General features: G+C 37.0%; 1 protein-coding gene across 1 annotated transcript in view; it reads right to left on the bottom strand.

Moving 5' to 3' along the window:
- The window catches only part of TNKS (tankyrase), a gene marked incomplete at both ends in the record, with an annotated part of 203,175 nt that overhangs the window by 10,540 nt on the left and 170,886 nt on the right, over nucleotides 1-21,749 (bottom strand). The window contains 4 exons of the mRNA XM_080710638.1: nucleotides 1,163-1,283; nucleotides 16,046-16,128; nucleotides 17,049-17,286; nucleotides 20,398-20,586. Of these exons, the coding sequence (XP_080566764.1) occupies nucleotides 1,163-1,283; nucleotides 16,046-16,128; nucleotides 17,049-17,286; nucleotides 20,398-20,586 (631 nt within the window). The remainder of the gene's footprint in view (nucleotides 1-1,162; nucleotides 1,284-16,045; nucleotides 16,129-17,048; nucleotides 17,287-20,397; nucleotides 20,587-21,749) is intronic.

The following is a 21,749-nucleotide window of genomic DNA, read 5'->3' as shown; positions in this document are numbered from 1 at the left end:
TGTGGATATATTTGTGGATGGATTTTATATAACTCCCTGTATACATCAGTATTTGTTGAACAGAACTCAATCATGAACATACATGAAGATGTCTGACACAAAAGAGAAATGCACACTGAAATTGCAATGTATTAGTTAAGAATCATTTTCCAAAAACCTTGAAATGGTCATTTACAATAGTTTTATAATACATTATTTTTGTTAAATGCATGGATAGTTTAAAATACATATAAATAGAGCCGGGCGGGGTGGTGCACGCTTGTAATCCCCATGCTTGAGAGGCAGAGACAGGAGGATCACACAAGTTCGAAGCCAGCTGTGCTGGCTTAGGAGTCCCTGTTTCCAAATAAAAAAAATATAAAAATAGGTAGGGGAGTGTAGCCCGGAGAAGGGTTTCCAGGAACCCCAGTACCACCAAAAAAAAAAAAAAAAACCCCAAAAAACAAAAAAACCCTTCCTAACTTTTAGTTTCAAGTCACTCTTGCAATTTTATCAACTCTACAGGTTGACTAATTGAAGTTGCTTCCTTTCTCTTTCCTTGCTTTAGTATAGTAAATGTACTTTTATAAATAGAAAATTGATAAACATGAAGGGCAAAGAAAAGAGTTTGTAATGGTAAAGGATGACAAAGAAAGATAGCTGATAGTTGTGAGGGATAAAGAAAAGTTCAAGATGAGGTAAGAAATAAAGATCCAATTATGAAAAGCTAGGTTATTAGTGTTTGGTTTTTATTGTAAATACAACAGGTTTCTATTAAAAGGGGGTAAGCAATGGAGTGATATGATCAATTCTTCATTTTGAATAGTCCTCTGGTTAGAGAAGATAGTGGAGGAAGGTAAAGGTGATGGTTGGAGGTAAGCTGGAAAATGCTTGTAACAGCTGGGGGAGAGGTTATGGTGGCTTGGATAAGGTGAGAGTAGTGGGGAATGGCTGAGGTATAGAGATTCTTGAGAAACTTTGAATATATGAAGTATAGGAAAAGAAGGAAGAATAACTCATATTTTTCTAGCTTGCAGGAGTGTGATACCAATGACTGAGATGGAGATAGCAGGAGACACTATAGCAATTCCATGCCTTAGGATCAGACTGCCTAAGCTCAAATGCCAACCCTGACATTTATTTTGTGTCACTAGTTTCTGAAATTTTCTTCTGAATAGCTTACCTTGTTGTCCACCTAAAAGTCTTTCTACTCCTTTGATTAATTTGTGACGGTGTCCATATGCATTGATGCCGATTTCTTTCAACTCTTCATGACCCATATCAGCCAGCACATCTAGTGTAATCTGGAAAAAAAAAAAAAGATTCTAAATCTTTAGCAGTTCTTTAGAGGACACAACTTCTTCTATTTGTCTGCAATGCTATGATTATAATACAAATTAAAAATACTTTTGTTTGAACTGGGTGTGGTGGCACATGCTTGTAATTCCAGCATTCAGGAGGCTGAGCCTGGAGGATCGTAGTTCACCAACAGCCTCAGCTACTTAGTGAGGCCCTTCGCAACTTAGTGAGACCCTATATAGAATAAAAAATAGGGCAGGACATTTATCTTGGAGGTCGAATGCCCTTGTATTCCATCCCCAGATCCGCAAAAAACCACAAACAAAACAAACAAACAAACAAACAACTTGTTTCCTTTATAAGCATAACCTTATATTTTTTTTCATTTAAATATTGTTTTACTTACACATGCACTTTATAAGCAATTGATTATATTAAAAAATGAAGTAAAGGTCTATAGCTCTAATTATCCTTTGGTAGAGTGCTTGCCTAGCAAGGCCCTGGGTTTAATCCCCAGCTCAGGGGGGAAAAAAAGAATGAAAAGGAAAGAAATTAGATTGGTATAAGAAATTAGAAGAATATAAATAATCAGAAATAAGTATTTCAGATGTACATGTTCAAAAAATGGTACTGAAGTTAAAGAATATATGACTTAAAAATCAATACAACGTCCTTTTCGTCCCCAATCTAGGGTAGGTTCTGGGCCCCTGGGTCCACCTTTTTCTTTGGTAACTGGATTAACATCATCTGGAAATTTCTTGAGTGGTTCTTTCTCTAAATGGGAATCCTCTGGTGCATCAAAACGACCTACTGGTAATTTTGGCTTCTTAAGAGACTGTTTGACAGGCCCAGACTGTCCTTCTTGAGACAAACTCCTTGCCCTCAAAGACTGACACAGAAGAGGTGATCTTGCCGCTCTCCGCGCGGTGGCCGGGACGCAGCCCAACAAGCCCGCAAGACCCGCGGAGGACATGGCGCCCGCCGGCTCCCGCAGCGACTGCCTTATAATATTTTTAAAGTTGCCTGGGTAACCTTAGCTTTTGCTTACTTGAAAAACTAATGCATGTGTACCTATGTTCATAGCTGCATAATTCACCATAGTCATACTATGGAACTAGCCAAGATGTCCATTAACAGATGAATGGATTACAAAACTGTGTGATATATACACAATGGAATTTTACTCAGCTATAAAGAAAAACACAATTACATCATTTACAGGGAAATGGACAGAACTGGAGGACATTATGCTAAGTGAGATTATCAGTTACAAAAAATAAAAAATTGGATGCTTTTTCTAATATGTGAAAGCTAGGGAGAAATGGGTAACAGGAGAAACTCTAGATGAAGAAGGAGATTCTATAGAGGAGCAAATAAAGCAACCTAACTGAGGGGATAAAAGTGGGGGGAGGGAAACTCTCTAAAGCACATGAGGTACTTAAAGAAACATATCAAAGTCAATCACTAAGCCAAGCATGGGAAGGAGGGATGGGGAGGGAATGGGCTGGAATTGGGTAAGGGCTAATTGGGTGATATGTGGATGTATGTCTCCACCATCTTTTATCCCATTAAGATGTTATGACTACAGTGCACCAATAAAAAAAATTAGAAAAATTAAAAACTCCTTAATTTACCTTTAGTGAATAGGGAATCAAAAAAGGAAGGACACAATATTTTAAAAATATAAAAACAATTTCTGCCATACTTCTTTTTGATTATTAAATTCTACCATTTTCTGCTTGCTTCAACATGTAGGAGGGATTAGTAGCTTGAAAATGGGGAAATCTCAGATCCTAGTATCCAGCAGATAGTGGAAAAGAATGAGCAGGGAAAGGGAGAAGTGCTTGGTACAATAAACAGAAGTGTCAAAAGGAACAAGCAATTTTAGGTGAACAGATTTTAGGTAAAAGTAAGAAACTTTACAGTGCTAAGAAATATTCAAGCCAGAAATTGGCTGCCATAGAAAGTAGTGAGATTTAGATATGAAGTATTAAGTTAGATTACTGACCATTATGCAGCTACATAAAAATTCTAATTTGCCCCTCTGATAGAGGGCTAATATCTAGAATATACAAAGAGCTCAAAGACTCTACACTAGCAAAAGTCTTTGTCTACAAGAAATGGGCAATTGAATTGAATAGACATTTCACAAAAGAAGAGATACAAATGGCCAATAGATACATGAAAAAATGTTGAAAATCATTAGCCATCAGGGAGATACAAATCAAAACTACAATCAGAGGCAGGGCGTGGTGGCGCACGCTTGTAATCCCTGTGCTTGGAAGGCGGAGACAGGAGGATCGTGCAGGTTAGAAGTCAGCCGCACTGGCTTAAGAGACCCTGTTTCCAAATTAAAAAAAAAAAAAAAAAGTATATATATATAATAGGTCTGGGCATATAGCCCAGAAGTAGAAGGGTCTCCAGGAACCCCAGTACCACTCAAATAAAAACAAAACAAAACAAAAACAAAAACAAAAAAACCTACAATTAGTATGGCAAGCATAAAGAAGTCAAATAATAACAAATACTGGTGAAGATGTGGGGAATAGGAACCCTTACATTGTTGATGGGAGTGCAAACTAGTTCAGCCACTATGGAGATCTGTGTGGAGATTCTTTAGAAAACTGGGAAGGATCCACCATATGATCCAGCCACACCACTACTGGGTATCTTTCCAAATGGATTAAAATCAGAACTACAGTAACGCATACATGCCCATGTTCATGGCAGCATAGTTCGCAATAGCCAAAATATAGAACCAACTTAGGTCTTTATCAACAGATGAATGCATTACAAAATTATGGGAAATACACACAATGTATATACATGTGAATATAACATTATTAACCTGGACACTCATTACTGAGAGGAAGGGAAAAGGGGAAGGGAGGGGAGGGCACCAAGTACTGTGTGAATTATGCTATTGTCAACATCATCTACATTATGATGTAAGACTATAGTGCACCAATAAAAAAATAATAAAAATTAAAAAAATTCTAATTTGGACAAGAAAAGAGAGTAGATGGGTTTTCAGCTCATAAATTTTTAGATTTAATAATCCTTGCTGTTGTTGGGTATGGTGGCACATGCTTGTAATCCCAGTGCTTGGGAGGCTAAGACAGGAGGATTGCACAGGTTTGAATTCAGCCTCAACTACTTATTGAGGTTCTCCGCAACTTAGTGAGAGACCCTGTTTCCAAATAAATTATAAAATAGGGCTGGGGGTGTAGCCGAGAGGTAGAAAGGCCCTGGGTTCCACCTCCCAGTAACACAAAAAAAATTAATCCTTGCTTCTAATACACAGTCTATTATTAAAAACAGTTTTTAATTTTTGGTTATTCATCCCTGCAGATGGATATGATTATTTGGCTCAAAATTAACTAATACCTTAGAGGACTAAAAGTAACTGTGACTCTACTGCCACCCAGTGACAGTGTTCTGAATGCACAGGATGAAACCTTGGACAGCCACATTGCTTGAGGGCAGAACTGAAACTTCCCAGGATAGTATTTGTAGACAATACCAATCTATGAGATTAGCTCCCTAGCCCCAGTAGTACTAAGTATTGACCCAGGGATTCCTTACCACTGAGCTACACCCCCAGCCTTTTATTATTTATTTTGAGACAGAGTTTAAGTTGATTGTGATTTCTCCTGCTTCAGTCATTCAAATAGCTGGGATTATAGGTGTGAATCACCACACTTGGCTAAGACTCACATTTAATTTTTCTTTTACCTCAGAAAACTGAGAGATTATCTTATAGAAAATTTTTTATAACTCAAATATATATATGTATACACGCATATGTATATTTAATCTGCTCAGATTTTTCTACCTTTATGCTTTAAAACTGACAAATTAGGCCTGGAGACTGGATAATTTTTATCATCAGAATGAAATATTACATAATAAGTCTGATCATCTCAGTGCAATGAGCATATATCACTCACTAAAATAATTTACTATATTGCTTCTAAGTGGCCATTTAAGAAATAATTACTTGACTTCCGGGAAGATGGCGACCGAGAAAAGCAGTGTTTACGAGTCCTGCTAAAACTCAATCTCTGTTGCCACAAAATCAGAGCTTTTCATAGCCAGAAAACACCATCAGTAGAGAAATAAAAAATGTAAACACAAGGGACAGAGAAATAAAAGACTAGAAGAACAACCAGAGACCAGAAATCAAGCCCTCAATGCGGCAGCAGAGCCGCGGCGGCGCCATCTACCCTTACAGCACCAGGCTCCAGAGACGAAAGGTAAACAAGGAGCTGAAGTGAGCAGGTACGGATCATTCGGGTGTAATTCAGCAGTTCTTTCAGAGCAAAGAACGGCTAAAACTCCCAGTGGCCAAGCTCATCACGCCTTCCAGGGACTAAGAACGGAGCTCAAAACCAGAAAAGAAATATGTCAGCCTCATGGCCGAGGGTGTGGCTGCGGCGCCATATTGCCAGCAGTGCCAGCCTCACGGCCGAGGGTGACAGCAGCGCCACATTGCCAGCAGCAACAGTGAGTTCACCGTGCCCCGCCACAGCTCCAGATCTGTGCACACAATAACCGTGAGTGTAATTGTGGCCCCTAAAGGAGAAATCCCTGTACTGTACTCCCAGGGACTTGCGTAGCTTTGATAATCTCCTTGGGTCGGATATTTTGCAGTCCAACCCAGTGAAGGAGTAGCGGTGGCAGAGATACCACAACCTAGTCGAAGCTCCCTGTGGGAAAACGCCCAGCCCAGCACCCGCATGGTCTTGTGCAGCCTTGATTAACTTCCTGCGTATTAGACTTTGAGATACAACCCAGTAAAGGAGTAGGTGGTGGCTGGGATTACCACAGACTTGAGATCCAGAGCACCCTAACTGAAGTCGTAATGACCCAGGGAAGGCACAAAATTCTGAAATCATGGGAAAGAGGAACAACAATAGAGCAATGAAAGCCCCAAACCCCATATTATCAGAACCTGATAGCACAGAAATCCATAGATCTCCAGAAGATCAAATCAGGAATATAACTGTAGAAAGAATACAGGACTTTGGAAAAGAATTTAGAGAGAGACTAAAAGAAATAAAGGAAGCAATCATTGAGGTAAAGACCTCAATTCAATGTATAAACAACTCATTAGACCACATAGAAAATAGAATCTCGCTCCTAGAAGATGATCACTCCAAAGATGAATGCATAATTTATAACTTAGAAAAAAAAAATCAGACAGCAGGAATCTGACACTGAAGAAATATGGGCCCATTTAAGAGAGCTAACCTAAGAATAATCGGAATAGAGGAGGGAAAAGAAAGTGAAACCAAAGGGATCAATAATCTCTTCAAAGAAATAATAGCAGAAAACTTTCCAAACATAGAGCAAGAGGTCAATACACAGGTCCAGGAAACTTATAGAACTCCCTTTAGACAGGATCGGAGTAGAGGATCCCCATGCCACATAATTGTCAAAATGATCAATGTGGCTGCCAAGCAGAGAATCTTAAAGGCAACAAAAACAAAGGGACAAGTGACATTCAGAGGCAAACCAATTAGAATCACTCTAGATTTCCCAAACCAAGTCATGAAAGCCAGAAGGGCTTGGAGTAACATATTCCAAACTCTGAGAGAAAACAACTTCCAGCCAAAAAATTCTTACCCAGCACAACTATCTATCAAATTAGACGGGGAAATAAGAAGCTTCCATAACAAACAGAAACTGAAGGAATTTAGTCTTCAAAACCAGCGCTAGAGAAAATACTCAAAGAGATTAACTACAAAGAAGAAATAGGTAATACACACCAGAACCAGAGAAACAAGATTTTTCCATCCAGCAAACAACTAAGCAAAGAAGAATATATTCATGTGTTTATTGGTTAACATCTTTGGAGATTCATTATTTATTTTAGTCTTTTACCTATTTCTAAATTGTATTTCTAAATTGTATTGTTTGCTTTAATTGTTGCTAATTTTTAGGATTTCTATTTGGAATATTAATATACCTTCAGATATAGCATTTGGAAGTATTTTATCCCATTCTATCAGTAACTTTTAACTCTGTTTACATTGTATAATATTTTTTTATTTTTTAGGACATTTGTTTATTCTTTTGTTGCCTGTGCCTCTGAATCCATATCCAAGAAATCACTGCCAATTTCAGTGTTGTGAAGTGTCATGACCCAGGTTTTCTTCTATAAGTTTATAGTCTTAAGATTTACATTTATCTAGTTTGAGTTAATATTTGTATATGGTGTTAGGTAAGGGTCCAATCTTATTATTTTTCATGTAATTATTATTTTTCAACAATATTTAGTGAAAAGATTATTATTTCCTTCACCAAATGTTCTTGGAAACCTTGTCAAAAATAACTTGACCATATATGGAAGAATTTATTTCTAGACTTTTTATTTTACTCCACTGCTTATATATCTGCCTTTATCGCAGTACTACACTGTTTCAATTATTGTAGCTCTATAAGGTTTGAAATCAGAAAATGTACATCTTCTAGCTTTATTCTTTTTTGAGATTGTTTTGGGTATTTAGAGTTCATATTTCATGTTAGGATAGACTTTTTCTGAAAAAAAAAATAAACGTATGATAGTTTTACCTTAAAAAAAATATATCCTCTGGTAAGAAAAAAAGCAAAAAGAAATACTGAAATGTTATCTCTAAGTGATCAAAGTTTGATATCAGACAGATGAATCTGTTATGTAAGATTATCATTGTTAATTTTGGATAAATTGCTATAATAGTAGATGTCAACCACTAAGCCAAGCATGGGAAGGAGGAATGGGGAGGGAATGGGTGGGGATTGGGTAGGGGCTAACTGGGCGATGTGTGCATGTATGTCTACACAAGTTTTTATCCCATTATGATGTATGAATACAGTGCACCAATAAAAAATTAAAAAAAAGAAATAATTACTCCATTGCACAAAATGGACATTTCACTTTCAGTCACCCAAAGGAAGTTTTTAGTAGAGCTTTTAAAAGGAATTCTGGCCAGGCATGGTGGCACACGCTAGTAATCCCCGCGCTTGAGAGGCTGAGACAGGACCGCGCTTGAGAGGCTGAGCCAGGAAGATTGCAAAGCCAGCCTCAGCTACTTAATGAGGCTCTCATCAACTTAGTGAGACCCTGTTTCCAAATAAAATATAAAATAGGTCTGGGAGTATAGCCCGGAGGTAGAAAGCTCCTGGGTTCTACCCCCAGTACCACCAAAAAAAAGAAAAAAAGAAAGAAAACAATTCTGAAATATATATCTTTCAAACAGAATTGTTCACAAAATAAAGGATATCAAACTTTTGATCACTTAGAGATAACATTTCAGTATTTCTTTTCGCTTTCTTTCTTACCAGAGGATATTTTTTCTTTTTTTTTTACACTTTTAGCTAGACAAGATTTTAATATAATTTGTAAACCATGTTATCAATATCCTAGCTTTCTTCTAAATATTCTGAACTTCAGTTTAAATATGGCAACTTCAACTCAAAGACTACTAATTCTTTACTGAATTGACACATATACTGCATATCTGAAGGAAGTAGAAACTAGGTTGGAACAAAACAAAACAAAACCCTGTGTTATTCTTAACAATGTTCTTTGAAGAGTTTCAATCATAAAATTAAAAAAAAGCCCAGTCCAAACTACTACTATCACCACTACCCCCCAATAGAATGATACCAAGGCATTTAGATTAGAAAGCAGTGTGGAAAGTAGGCCTCTATTCCTACTATGCAAAGCAGCCTCTAAGATGGCTCCTGGAGGCCCTTATCTTCTAGAATTTGTGTTCTGACTGAATTTCCGTTTTCTTGAATATGGGCTAGATGTACTGGTTCATTTCTTACAAATATAGCAGAAATGAAGGAATTTCTTTTTTTGTGGTACTGGGGATTGAATCTAGGGGCATTCTATTTCATACCCTGAGCCCTTTTTTTCATTGTTTATTTTGAAATGGGGTCTCACTAAATTGTTGAAGGCTTCATTATTGCTGAGACTGGCCTCCAACCTGTGATCCTCCTGTCTTAGCCTCCTAAGTAATAGGATTATAGGTGTGTGCCACCAAGTCTGGCAGATTACTTTTACATTGGGTCATTAAGAGATTGTGGCTTTTGTTGTGGGTGCTCTTTCCTATGGACTGCTCACCTGGGGCGAAGTGAGCTGTTGTGCCAGACAGATTCATGACTCCCACCTTCTTATATTAATACTTTTGTGTAATCTCCTTCTCTGAAGGGTGTGCCTGGCTAGTGACTTGCTTCTAACCAAGAAAACACAGCCATGGTGATGGGATGTTGACTAGTAGAACTTCTCCTTTGCTGGCTTTGATAAACAAAGATGTCACTTAGGTCTACACAGTGAGGAACGGAGGCCTTAGTCCAACAGGCTGTAAGGGACTGAATCCTTCCGCTAACCATGTAACTCAGAAGGGGATCCTTTCCCAGTTTAGTCTTTAGGTGGGATACCAGACCTGGCTAATACTTTGTAGTCTTGTGCGAGAGTCTGAAGCAAAAGACACAGCTAAGCTGCACATAGATTCCTGTTCCACAAAACATGTTTTTGTAAGCTTCTGAGTTTGTTGTCATTTGTCAAGCAGTGAGAGATAAGTAATATGCCTGTTATAAGGTCATCCTATGGAGAAGCCCTTAAGTGAAGAATCAAGGATAGTGAACAAGGAGAGAGAGATTGGAAGTCGATCTCCACCATTGCCCGTTGAATCTCCAGACGAGACTGCAGACATACCTAGCTGACAGCTTGACAGTAACTTCATGAGGGACTTTGAGACAAAGATACCTAACTAAGCCATGTTTGGATTCTTGACTCACAGAAGCTGTGTAATAAATGCTGGTTGTTTTATGGCATGAGATTTTGGAATAATTTTTGCTATTCAGCAGTAGATAACTAATGTATCTATACTATCTTGACATTTAGCCAATTTGATGCTTATAGTCAAATAGAAAGAATAAATATAACAAAGTTAGGTTGTATCTACGGAATCAAAAGACAGTAACATTCAGAATCTGAAAAACAAAATGGGAATAGCATTACTTTATATACCTGTAGATAAAAATACACTATTCTTGTAGTGCCATGTATCCATCCATCCAATATTTGTTGTGTACTTGCTATAAAGTATAGTTTGAAGGTCTTTTTTACCTCATTTAACCCCCACAATGATCTATGAAAGTACTGTTAATACCCTTATGAGAAAAATGAGCCTCAGAGAAATCATAAAGATAGTACACAGAAGAACTGAGAGGGCAGATTTAGTTTAGTGGTAAGAGTGCATTCTTAGCATGTGTGAGGCCCTGGGATCATTCACAGCACCACAAAAAAGAAAAAAGAAGTCCAATATGTTTGACATGTAACACTCTTTGACAAATATGAGATGAGCTAAGACATATAGCCACCCAATATCTTTGTTCTCTGTTCATATTTCTTAAAATGATGACTGACAGATAAAGTAACTAAACATTAAATTTAGTTGCTTTGACTTACATGATACCATTCTTTTTCCCCTCCAAAATTAGCAGGCAGTGGCACTGGAAAGCCTTAAATAGCTGGCTAAGAAATTTTGATGACTTATTTTCATTCATTTATATATAAAATGTTTAATAAGTACCTTCTATATGCTAAATATTTCTCTCTCATTCTCTCTTCCTGTGTGTGTGTGTGTGTGTGTGTGTGTGTGTGTGTGTGTGTGTGTGTGTTTTACTGGGGATTGAACCCAGAGGCATTCTACCTCTGAGCTATACCCCCACCCCTATTTTATTCCTTATTTTGAAACATGGCCTCACTAAGTTTTCTGAGGCTGGCTGCGAATCTGCGATCCTCCTGTCTCAGCCTCCCAAGTACTGGGATTATAAGCACGCACCACCCATGCCTGGCTTTATGTTAAATATTTCTAAAAAATAAAAATTTTACTCAATTCTAAATAATCACTATAGTTCAGAAAGTTGAATAAATGGCCTAATTAATAAGTTAAAAATGTGGAGAGGATTAGTAACTGTTTTAGGGGTATTTCTATGGGAAGTTGTGTGAAGATAACCTTCTTAGGGCTTCAAATAGGGCTGGGAAGAAACAGAAAGGTCAAGAAAGGTTCTTAGGAGAAAGTAATAATTCATCTAGGAAACAGAAGTTAATGAGGCAGGGGGAAAAGGGAAGGGTGATTAAGACAGAGGTAATAACACGTACAAGGGGGAAGTCAGTTATGAGAATAGAGAACATTTGCGGGATTCTAAGTACTATAGTTCAAAATGGCTAGAATATAATGCGTATAAAGGAATCAAGAAGAAAGGGCAGAGTAGCAGGCAAAGAACAGATGTTAATGGGCTCTACATATCAAGAAACCGTATTTAGGTGGTATCAAAAAGACCCTGGGAAATCTTTTCAGCAGAGTAACATAATCAAAGAGTTATATTTTAAGAGTATGACATTGGTGGTATCATGAAAGGCAGACTTGGAAGGAAAGGTAACTTGGAACAAAATGTGGAATGAATCCAAGAGCAATTTCAATGACAGAACTAATAGACTAGTAAAGAGAAATGATTTTTAAAATGAAAAAGGAAGTAATTAAGGATCTTAATTAAGTGGGGTGACTATGAGACTATTGTATCAATAAAATAAGTTGGAAGGAAAGCAAGTTAGTTGGATTTCAGACATGTGGTTTCAGGATTGCTTTTAGAGCCCTATGAGCTACTAGAAATAGCTTTCTGAATATTATCTATAACTCTTTTTCTTTTTTTTTTTTTTGGGTGGTACTGGGGTTCCTGGAAACCCTTCTACCTCCGGGCTACACTCCCAGAACTATTTTATATATTTTTTTATTTGGAAACAGGGTCTCTTAAGCCAGCAAGGCTGGCTTCGAACCAGCATGATCTTCCTGTCTCCGCATCCCAAGTGCGGGGATTACAAGCATGTGCCACCACGTCCAGCGCTAACTCACTCTTCTTTTAAGCCCTGACTTAGTTATATTCAGGAAGCCATGTTTGTTGGACTAGTTATTTATATCTAGTACACATTATAACTGTAATATTTAGGATGAAGATCCTAATCTTTAGGATAAAGATTAGGCATTTAGAAACTAAAACCATCCTACATATAAAAAAAGTCACTTCTGGTCTGGTAGGGCTGCCTCTTGCTTTTAAAATTTGATTTTACCTAGATCAGGGAAAGAAAATTTGTTTTAATTGAAAATCTTTTTATTTACTTTGGTTTAAAAAGTGGCAGGCTAGAATGACAGCAATAATAACTTTACAAATGTGTTCACAATGAGTCTAACCCTTTGTCTTCAATAATTTGAAATAAAATTTATATGGTCATTTAGGTGAAAATATATATAGGTTGACCATGAATACATTCATAGTCTTCTAGTTGATACATTTATGTTCCAGGAATTGCAGCATAAATCAAATCTGTTTTTCCCTTAGAAAAAGTGTTCTAGGTAGGAAGTTACATTATAAACAAAGAACAAAAGTTATACTTCTACTATGTTTAATTGATTATAAGGAATACAGGTATATGTTATTTAATCCAGAACTTGGTAAAATATCTGTGAAAGAAGACAATTTTTAGAGACTTCTGAGAAAATAACTGTGAAATCTTCAAAAGTAAGGTTATGATGCTCTGAAAAGTTTCAGGAAGCAGAATGATTCCCTAGCTTAAACTAAACAGATGAATTAAGAGGGCATGATGAGTACCCTCAGTGCTCCCCTACTATGCAAATATCTTGACCATCATCACATATTACTGACCTGCTACAAAATGTCTGAAAATTCTCAGGGTAAGTTATAGAAAGAGTTACTGAATTTATTACTTTATAATTGAATGCTAGATAAATAATAGCTGTAACTGTAATAAAAAATAAAACTTGATTGCTTGATGATAAGGTCAGAATTTAGTAAAACATAGTTCATTACAAAGAAAGGTATATCATGGGTTTAGAGGAAAGGAACTATGCTAGGTAACAAACGTTAAATATCATAGTAAACATACCACTAAAAAAGATACAGAAATCATTTTGATCAAAAGAAAATCAATAAAAACCATATACCCAGAACAAAACTGAAAACTGACAGAAGAGTAGAAATTAAAGTTCTAAGAAAAATTTTACATAGCCAACTGGAGTTGTTTGAATTAGGGCCTTTGGTTTATTTAGTAAAGATGTTTTTAATTTTCAAAATTATGGATATGATTTGGGATAAAGGGCTTTAGCTGTAATGTACCTATAGTGGAGGATAATGCTTTTAAAATGACTTCAAGAAGGAAATGAGAGAGAATAATTCTTACTCTTTACAATAATCTCATAAGAAATCTCTTAATTAGAGAATTAACACATACATGGTAAGAAAAGGAAATTCTTGTAGCATTTTTTAAGTCATTCTGTTTAGAAGACCCATGTGATGAAATGCAAAATATGACTAAGAATTTTAACTATCTGGATATTTGCAAGTATTATATTTTTCAGGTAGGCAAATGATAGGTTTAATATCTTTTAAATCAGTTTAATACAGCTAGTAAGAAAGATATAATTAGAATCAAGGTCTTTAGTCCAATGCAGATAAGCCATAATAAATATTTAAAAATTATTTAACTAAAATGGTAAAAAAAAAAAAAGCAGGAGAAAATCTTAACAGTATAAATGATATGAAAAAGAAAAAAGACCTTGGGGTGGCCGGGCGTGGTGGCGCACGCTTGTAATCCTCGTGTTTGGGAGGCAGAGACAGGAGGATCGCGCAGGTTCGAAGCCAGCCTCGTGCGCTGGCTTAGGAGACCGTGTTTCCAAATAAAAATGTAAAAATAGGTCTGGGAGTGTAGCCCAGAGGTAGAAGGGCTTCCAGAACCCCCAGTACCACCAAAAAAAAAAAAAAAAAAAAAAAAAAAAAAAAAAAAAAAAAAAAGACCTTGTGGTGCTTAATTTCTAATGGACTATAAGCCTACAGTAAAACCAGAATGGCTAAAAGCCAGAGAAAAATTTGGAAAAAAAAAATGTCTCAGAAAGAATAACTGAAAAAGTTAGCTAGACTTTTTCAGTGGTGCACGCTTGTAATCCCAGCATCTGGGAGGCTGAGAAAGGAGGATCTGGGTTCACGGAGAGCCTCAGCTTCTATTTAGCGAGGCCCTTTGCAACTCAGTGACACCCTGTTTCAAATTAAAGACTTAAAAAAAAATAGGGCTGGTGGTGTAGATCAGAGGTAGAATGCTTCTGGGTTCCATCACCAGTACAGCAAAAAAAAAAAAAAAAAAAAAAAAAAAAGTTAGTATATTTATGCCAAAATAGGGGAATTTTTTTTTTTTTAAAGATGTGGGTAGTTTGGAAGGATAAAGTCTATGATAAACTGACTAGGTTTTTAAATGATATGAAGGACTATATTATATTGTAGGGGGCTGAATGGTGGTCCTTAGAAAGAAATGTCTAAAGCCAGGCATGGTGGCGCATGCTTGTAATCCCAGTATTTGGGAGGCTGAGACCTGAGGATCATGGTTCGCAGACAGCCTCAGCTACTTAGTGAGGCCCGCTGCAACTTAGTGAGACCCTGTTTCAAAATAAGAATAAAAAATAGGGTAGGGGGTATAGCTCAGAGGTTGAATGCCCCTGGGTTCCATCCCCAGACCCACACACACACAAAAATAAATAAAAAGTAAAAAAAAGAAAGAGATGTATATGTTCTATTTCCCAGAACCTGTGAATGTTACCTTATTTGGATAAAGGTTATTTTCAAATGTAATTAAGTATCTCAGATGAGTAGATAATCCAGGATTATATAGGTAGGCCCTAAACTCAATGCCAGATGTTCTTATAAGAGAAACACAGAAAAGACAGATAAAGGAGAAGGCTGCAAGTCAAGGATGCTAGAAGAGGCATGAAATGGTTTCTTTTCTTAAGCCTATGTAGGGTGTGCAACCCTGAACAGTATTTTGATTTTAGATTTCTAAGGAAACAAACTTTTGTGCAAAACAGGGTGAACATAAATCTGAAACAAATGGGTTAAACATTGGGGGGGGGCCTATCTTGGCATATTATATGTTCTAAGAATTCTATTACTTTTCCTCAAATTGTAACACATTATCTTCCCTGCCTGGAGGACTGACATGGGTTGTAAAAGGTGATTCCTGAACCTGGGAGAATAATTTAATGATCTCTCAATACCTTTCCCATTCTAACATTTCTATGTACAATAATGGTTAACTTAAACTCAGATAGTTATCATCTGGTAATAAAAGATGCAATATTAAGTTAATAATTCAATATACAATGTAAAAAACATCAGGGCAACCAGAAGAAACCTAGTTGATAAACACAACTACATTGAAATGAGTCAATAAATGTCAATATATTTTAGAAACAAACAAAAAAAAAATCAAAGATAGCTTTGGAAACATTCTTTTGAGGTGGTCCCATGGTTTTAGTTTTTTTATTTTTCTGTGTGTGGTTAGTGTGTGTGTGTGTGTGTGTGTGTGTGTGTGTGTGTGTGTGTGTGTTGCTGGAATTGAGCCCAGGGTCTGTGCATGCTGGGCAAGTGCTTTACCACTGACCTATGTTAGCAGTTCTCATGATATAAGTTTTGACAGGTGATAAAAAGTATAGAACAAGACTGCTTATAAAGAGAAAACAAATTACAATGAAATACTTTGAATTGTTAAACAATTTTGGGGAGAAGTATAAAATATAGGGCTTCCCTGGTTTCTATAGAAATACTTATGGTTTTTAGGTTAGCTGTTAAGAAGCAAAAAAGAAATGATAGATGAAAATAATAACTTAATATTTAATTAAAATATTCAAATACATACAAAAGAATTTACCTGTTCTGTTTCAAAGATATCACGAAGGTGTTCAAGGCCAAGGGTTTTTAGGAATTGACTGATATTCATGTCAAGACCCGCAACTAAAACAAAAACACATTAAGATTTCTCAGAAATTATTTTATGAATATAAAGCAGTATAAGTATCTATTCAAAGCTATGGCTATCAGACACTCTTGGCCATGCAGATAAATTTACATAGCATAAAATAATCCAGAATACATAAATCTAATTCAAACCAAGTTATCTCTGAATTTGGTTGAAAAGTAAAAGCAGAGTGTTTTATCTTTATCAATGTATTTATATAATAGAATAACAAAATATAGAATTAGAATATAGAATTGAATTATATATTATATAATAAGTACAAAACATTTTAATAAAATAACTCTAATATTATAAAATGCTATTTCATATAGGATAATGTTTCTAGTGAATTAAAAATTCAAATGTAGTAGTGTTTTTAAAATTTTCATTCTTTAAATAACTTCTCAGTTGTTTTCTGATATAATTTGAATCATATAACTCAGTAGTTCCATAAAGATACTATGGAGGGAAATGGATGTACTATACACATATACACATATGCAGTGGACATATGGTGTACATAAAGAAGAACAAAACAATGTAGATACCAGAGAATTTGGCAGTCTTTTTTTTTTTTTTTTTTGTACTACTGGGACTGAACCTAGGGGCCTTCTACCTCTAAGTCATATCCCAGTCCTATTTATTTTTTATTTTGAAACGGGGTCTTACTAAGTTGTGGAGGGCCTCACTAAGCAGCTGAGGTTGGCCACAAACCTGCCATGCTCCTGTCTCAGCCTCCCAAATACTGAGATTACAAAGTGTGCACCATCAAGCTCTGCTTAGGTATTTCTTATAAGATGCTATATGTAAAAAATTAGAGACAGGATATCATTAAGTGAAGTGTTCAATAACTGCTAATGAGTTTGTCCCATTAAAAGAGGGTGTTGACAAGCAAGCATTCCCAGGGCTTACTCACCTTCTCCTTCCTTCCTTTCTGTACCAGCTGCACCATCCCCTGCATTGGAGGCTCCTCCTACTGCCAACTCTGCTAAAGGGCCAGTGAGGTTATCTATGCTGCTAGCTGCAGAGAGGCAGGAAGGGGTGGATGCTGGTGAGATCAGAGAGGCACTCACTACAGTCGCCTGAGGTTTAAAACAGGTGGGTAAGGCCTCAGGGGGCATGGCATCTATCAGCAAAGCTCTGATATCGTCAGCCTAAAAATAGTAATGAAAACACAAAAATAATATAAGTTTAAGTATGAAAGTTTTATAATTTATTCTTTTGTTATAATCCAGTCTTTTATTTTTTAATTTTTTAATTTATTTTTATTGGTGCACTGTAATCATATATCACATTGGAATACAAGACTTGAGAGGATATACAAGCACACATCATCCAATTAGCCCTCATCCAGCCCCCATCCCATTCCCTCCCCCTCCCTAGATCCCATGCTTGTTTGGTGATTAACTTTGATACATTTGTTTATGTACCTCCAGTGTTTTAAAGAGGCTCCATCCTCCCCTATTCCATACCCTCTGATTGGTCACCTTAATTGCTTCACTATAGGGCCCTTTCTATAGCTCAACCTCTTCCTGTTGCCCCTTTCCTCCTAGTTATTGCTGATTAGGGGAAGCATCTGATTTTTATTTTCTGCGATATTTCTCTGTGCATGCCACGTTGCAAGTACCGATCCCACTCTTGACGGCCCAAGTAGTGGTCTGGCTACCCGGTGGACCGAATTAGACCTTGCTGGCTCAAGCAGTGGCCGTGCCTCATGGGAGGCCCCAATTCTGGTCTCGCTGGCCCCGACACCGACCTAACCCCTCAGCTGGCTCCGATCCCAGCCTCGGAGGCCTCAGTGGTGGCCTTGCCTCACAGAAGGCTCCGATGTTGGCCGCTGGCCCCGGCACCGGCCTAAACCCTCGGCAGGCTCCGATCCAGGCCTCGGAGGCCCCAGCTCTGGCCTTGCCTCATGGCAGGCTCCGATCCCAGTCTCGCTGGCCTCGGCACTGGCCTAACCCCTCGGCAGGCTCCAATCCTGGCCTTGGAGGCCTCAGCAGCGGCTTTGCCTCACAGAAGGCTCCAATGCCGACGCTGGCCCCGGCACTGGCTTAACCCCTCGGCAGGCTCCAATCCCGGCCTCGGAGGCCCCAGTGGCGGTAATTTTTTCTTTAATGTATACTAAGGCATAGAAATCGGTAACTAGAAGTAGGTGCTGCTGTAAGAAAAAGGGCTCTAGCTGAGGCACAAAGGGTGGCATGGTGACTATTAGTAGAAGCTAGAAGGTAGGTAATTGCTATTGAAGGCTTAAGAAAGAGGAGGGCTGCTGTTCATTAGAATGTCTGACAAAAGTGACATGAGCTATTATGAAAGGAAAATGAACCTAATAAACATGTGGCTTTGGCTCAGGAGATTTCCGGGAAGAAGGCTGACTGCCAATTGAACTGGCTTGTTTTATTTCCTGACAATAAAGTACAGAAAGAAAGAAATGAACTAAGAAAGTAACTGTTCAGTTCACCTTAAGGAAATATATCTACTCAGGATTTGCTAGGGTAAAAAATAAACTTATGCATCATCTTCAGTCATATACCTACAAGTTTCTCAAAATAAGAAGACAAAAGATCAAACTCAGAGTGCTAACAATAAAACATGGCTTCAGAGTCAAAATCAATTCAGAGGTATCGATATATTACCTAAAAGGCTTAACAAGACCTTTAAGGTGGGAAATTGTGAACTCTTCATGAGATGAAAGAATTTCTAAGAATCTTAAGGGTACTGCCAGATAGCACCCGACTTGGAATCCAGATTAGACAGGGGCTTGCCATGAAAAGCTGTTGGTGTGGCTTCTGCCTGGTGGAGTAGCCTATAACTTGGTAAGAAACTCAAAAGGAATTGTACTAGTTTAGACTAACAGGGACAGAATGATCAAGGTCAAGACAGGCCCAGGGTTCCCAAATTCCTAGAAGTATGCTAGGAAAGCCATTCAGCTGTCCATATTGGTCATTTCTAGTGGCAGGCGTAGATGATTCAGTGGGCACAGCCAAAAGTTCCAGAAAACCACTCCCTGGGGACAAAGTAGGTTCTAATTAAGACCATTCTCTGATTTCAGAGTAGATGGCTATGATAACATGCACCTGACTGAACTTCAAAATCCCTAAGGAAGAGTGACAGCTACCTGCCCCTTCTTGGGATAGGTATGAATATAGTATGCATATAAAAAAATCTAAATAATTTGTGACCACAAGGAGGACAATGGTGGATTAAAGAGGGCTACACAATCTTTGCTATTCTCTTCAGAGAAAGTAGAAGCTATTTCCTCATTCCTGAAATGTGGGCTGGTTATGATTTTCTTTGCAAAACAGAATTTGATGGGAGTGGCAGTAGTCTCTAGGATTCACCATTAAGAGGAATGGCAGCTTTTTGCCTTTCCCCTCATAGGATCCAATTTTCCTATAAAAAAATTTAAAAAAACCTTAGTGATTAGACACCATGTGGAGACAGATAAGAGTGCTTCCACATTTATAGCCACCTCTGCCAAGGCTCCAGGCATATGAGGGAAGACATTTTTATGTTCCTGCTTCAGCCACCACCAGGTGTAAGCAGCAGCTGCATTAGTGACTCCAGGTGAGTTAAACATAAGAACCTCCTAGTGAATGTACAGAATCATGAAATAATAAATCAGTATTTTAAACTACTACTGTTACAAAACAATCTCTTAGTAATAGATAAATGAATAAGAACATAATTTGGAAAAATATTTCCAGTTAAAACATAAATTATTGTGAGTATTAAGTAATTCCCTGATTCTCAGAAAGTTCAAGGAGGGAAAAAGACACAATGATTAATGTTAGCAATTAAATATCACAAAAATGTAATTCTTCTTTTGTAAATACTTGAACAGTATATTTACTTTTTCATTTTATAATTATATATGTAAAATTTTCTTTGACTATCTCATAGACTAAGATAAATTACCATAAATATCTGTTACTTTACAATCCTATGCCGAATATGGAAGGTACAAGGTATTTTACTAAATGTACTTCTTTGAGTATACATGCTAGAAATGTTTTCCTGTGATTCATGTCCCCCCATCTCACAAGTTAAATAAGACAAAACAACTAATAATCCAATTTACTGTGTAGTTTATCTTAACAGAATTTTAAATTATAATTTAATAGAAGTGTGAACTTAAAAAAAAATCCAGTATTGTCCTTACTTTAAGCAAAATAAACCCTGCCAAAGGGAAACCCATCAAACTGTAGAATGTATGTCATCTCTAAAATGATAAAGAACAATTATGAATATCTGAAGTGAGGACTTACTGTTGCCAGGTCTAAAGGTGTCTGACCTTCTTGGTTCTTCATTGTTGGGTCTGCACCATGTGCTAGGAGCAGGGCACATAACTGTGTCCTTCCTTTTTGGGCTGCTTCATGAAGAGGAGTGAATGCCCACTTATCCGTTGCATTTACACATGTGTTGTATTTTATCAGTAATGCTGCTATGTCAACATGCTGAGGAAAAACAAAAGGATGCAAAGAGTTAGGAATGAGACAGTCTAAAACAATTCCATTATGTTTGCTTGTTTTAATTTAACAATTTACTCTACATATCTATATTCTTAACCTAAATAGAAGTTTCTTCTTAAAAATAAGACTACTTCATCCCTCTGCCAGCATTAGTGACCCCAGGTGAGTTAAACATACGAGCCATCAAGTAAATGTACAGTATCATGAGAAATAATAAATCATTATTTTAAACTACTAAGTGTTATAAAACAATCTCTTAGCAATAGATAAATTGCTTTCTCCAAAAATCTTGCTTTCTCCAAAAATCTCAACTCTACAATTATTCTTTTACCCTGGATTCTGCATGAGCTTTATTTATTTTTTAAATTTTAGCTTTCCATCACTTTCAGGTCTACCTTAAGAAAAAATAAGAACAAATATATAAAATGAACTTGTGCCTGATACCAGGTCCTTGGATTATCTATCAGTGGTTTAATCTATCTGTTAAACTTTTCAAACAAGCATTCTATACCCCTTGCTTCTGTTTTAAACTTCCCATTTCTTGTCTAACCTACTGTGAGATCTATTTATTAATACACCCATCTCATGGGTTCTCAATTTTTTTTTATCCAAGAGCTTTTGAGAAAATGTGACAGCAGCCACACTAGCAACCTGGGCATGAGGGTCATGAATGTAACTCTTAATTGTGATACTTACAGAAAATGAAAACTTAGGGCTAATTCTTAAAGAGAAACGAATTGGGCTTAGAAAAACAAATTCACAACTGAATTTGAAGACAAAGGAAAAAGAAAAGTCAATTTTTCTTTTGAAAAACCCTACATTTTTTGGGGGGGCCTAGAAAATTAAAAGCAAAGGTATAACTTTTAGTAGACATTGGGTAGCAAAAGTTTAGTTATGAAACTAAAAAGAAAGGCAAAATTCACTTGGGGTAGATATTTGAGGTAAAACATACAAATGATGCTGCATAAATGTTTTGATAGAAAAGTTGGAGCATAGATAAGAGGGCATCATTTATTTATTCAATTACCTTCTTCTACCCACTCAGCCAATAAACAGACATGAGCTGAACATCCAGTAGGAGCCTGGCATTGGAGGGTAGGAACTCTGGGGAGATTATAAAATGGGATATTGAATTTACAACTGTAGCA

This window comes from Muscardinus avellanarius (genome assembly GCF_963383645.1).
Source record: "Muscardinus avellanarius genome assembly, chromosome: 14".
Lineage (NCBI taxonomy): Eukaryota > Metazoa > Chordata > Mammalia > Rodentia > Gliridae > Muscardinus > Muscardinus avellanarius.
Note: the sequence above shows the minus strand (reverse complement) of the source record. Positions and strands in the feature narration are given on the sequence as shown.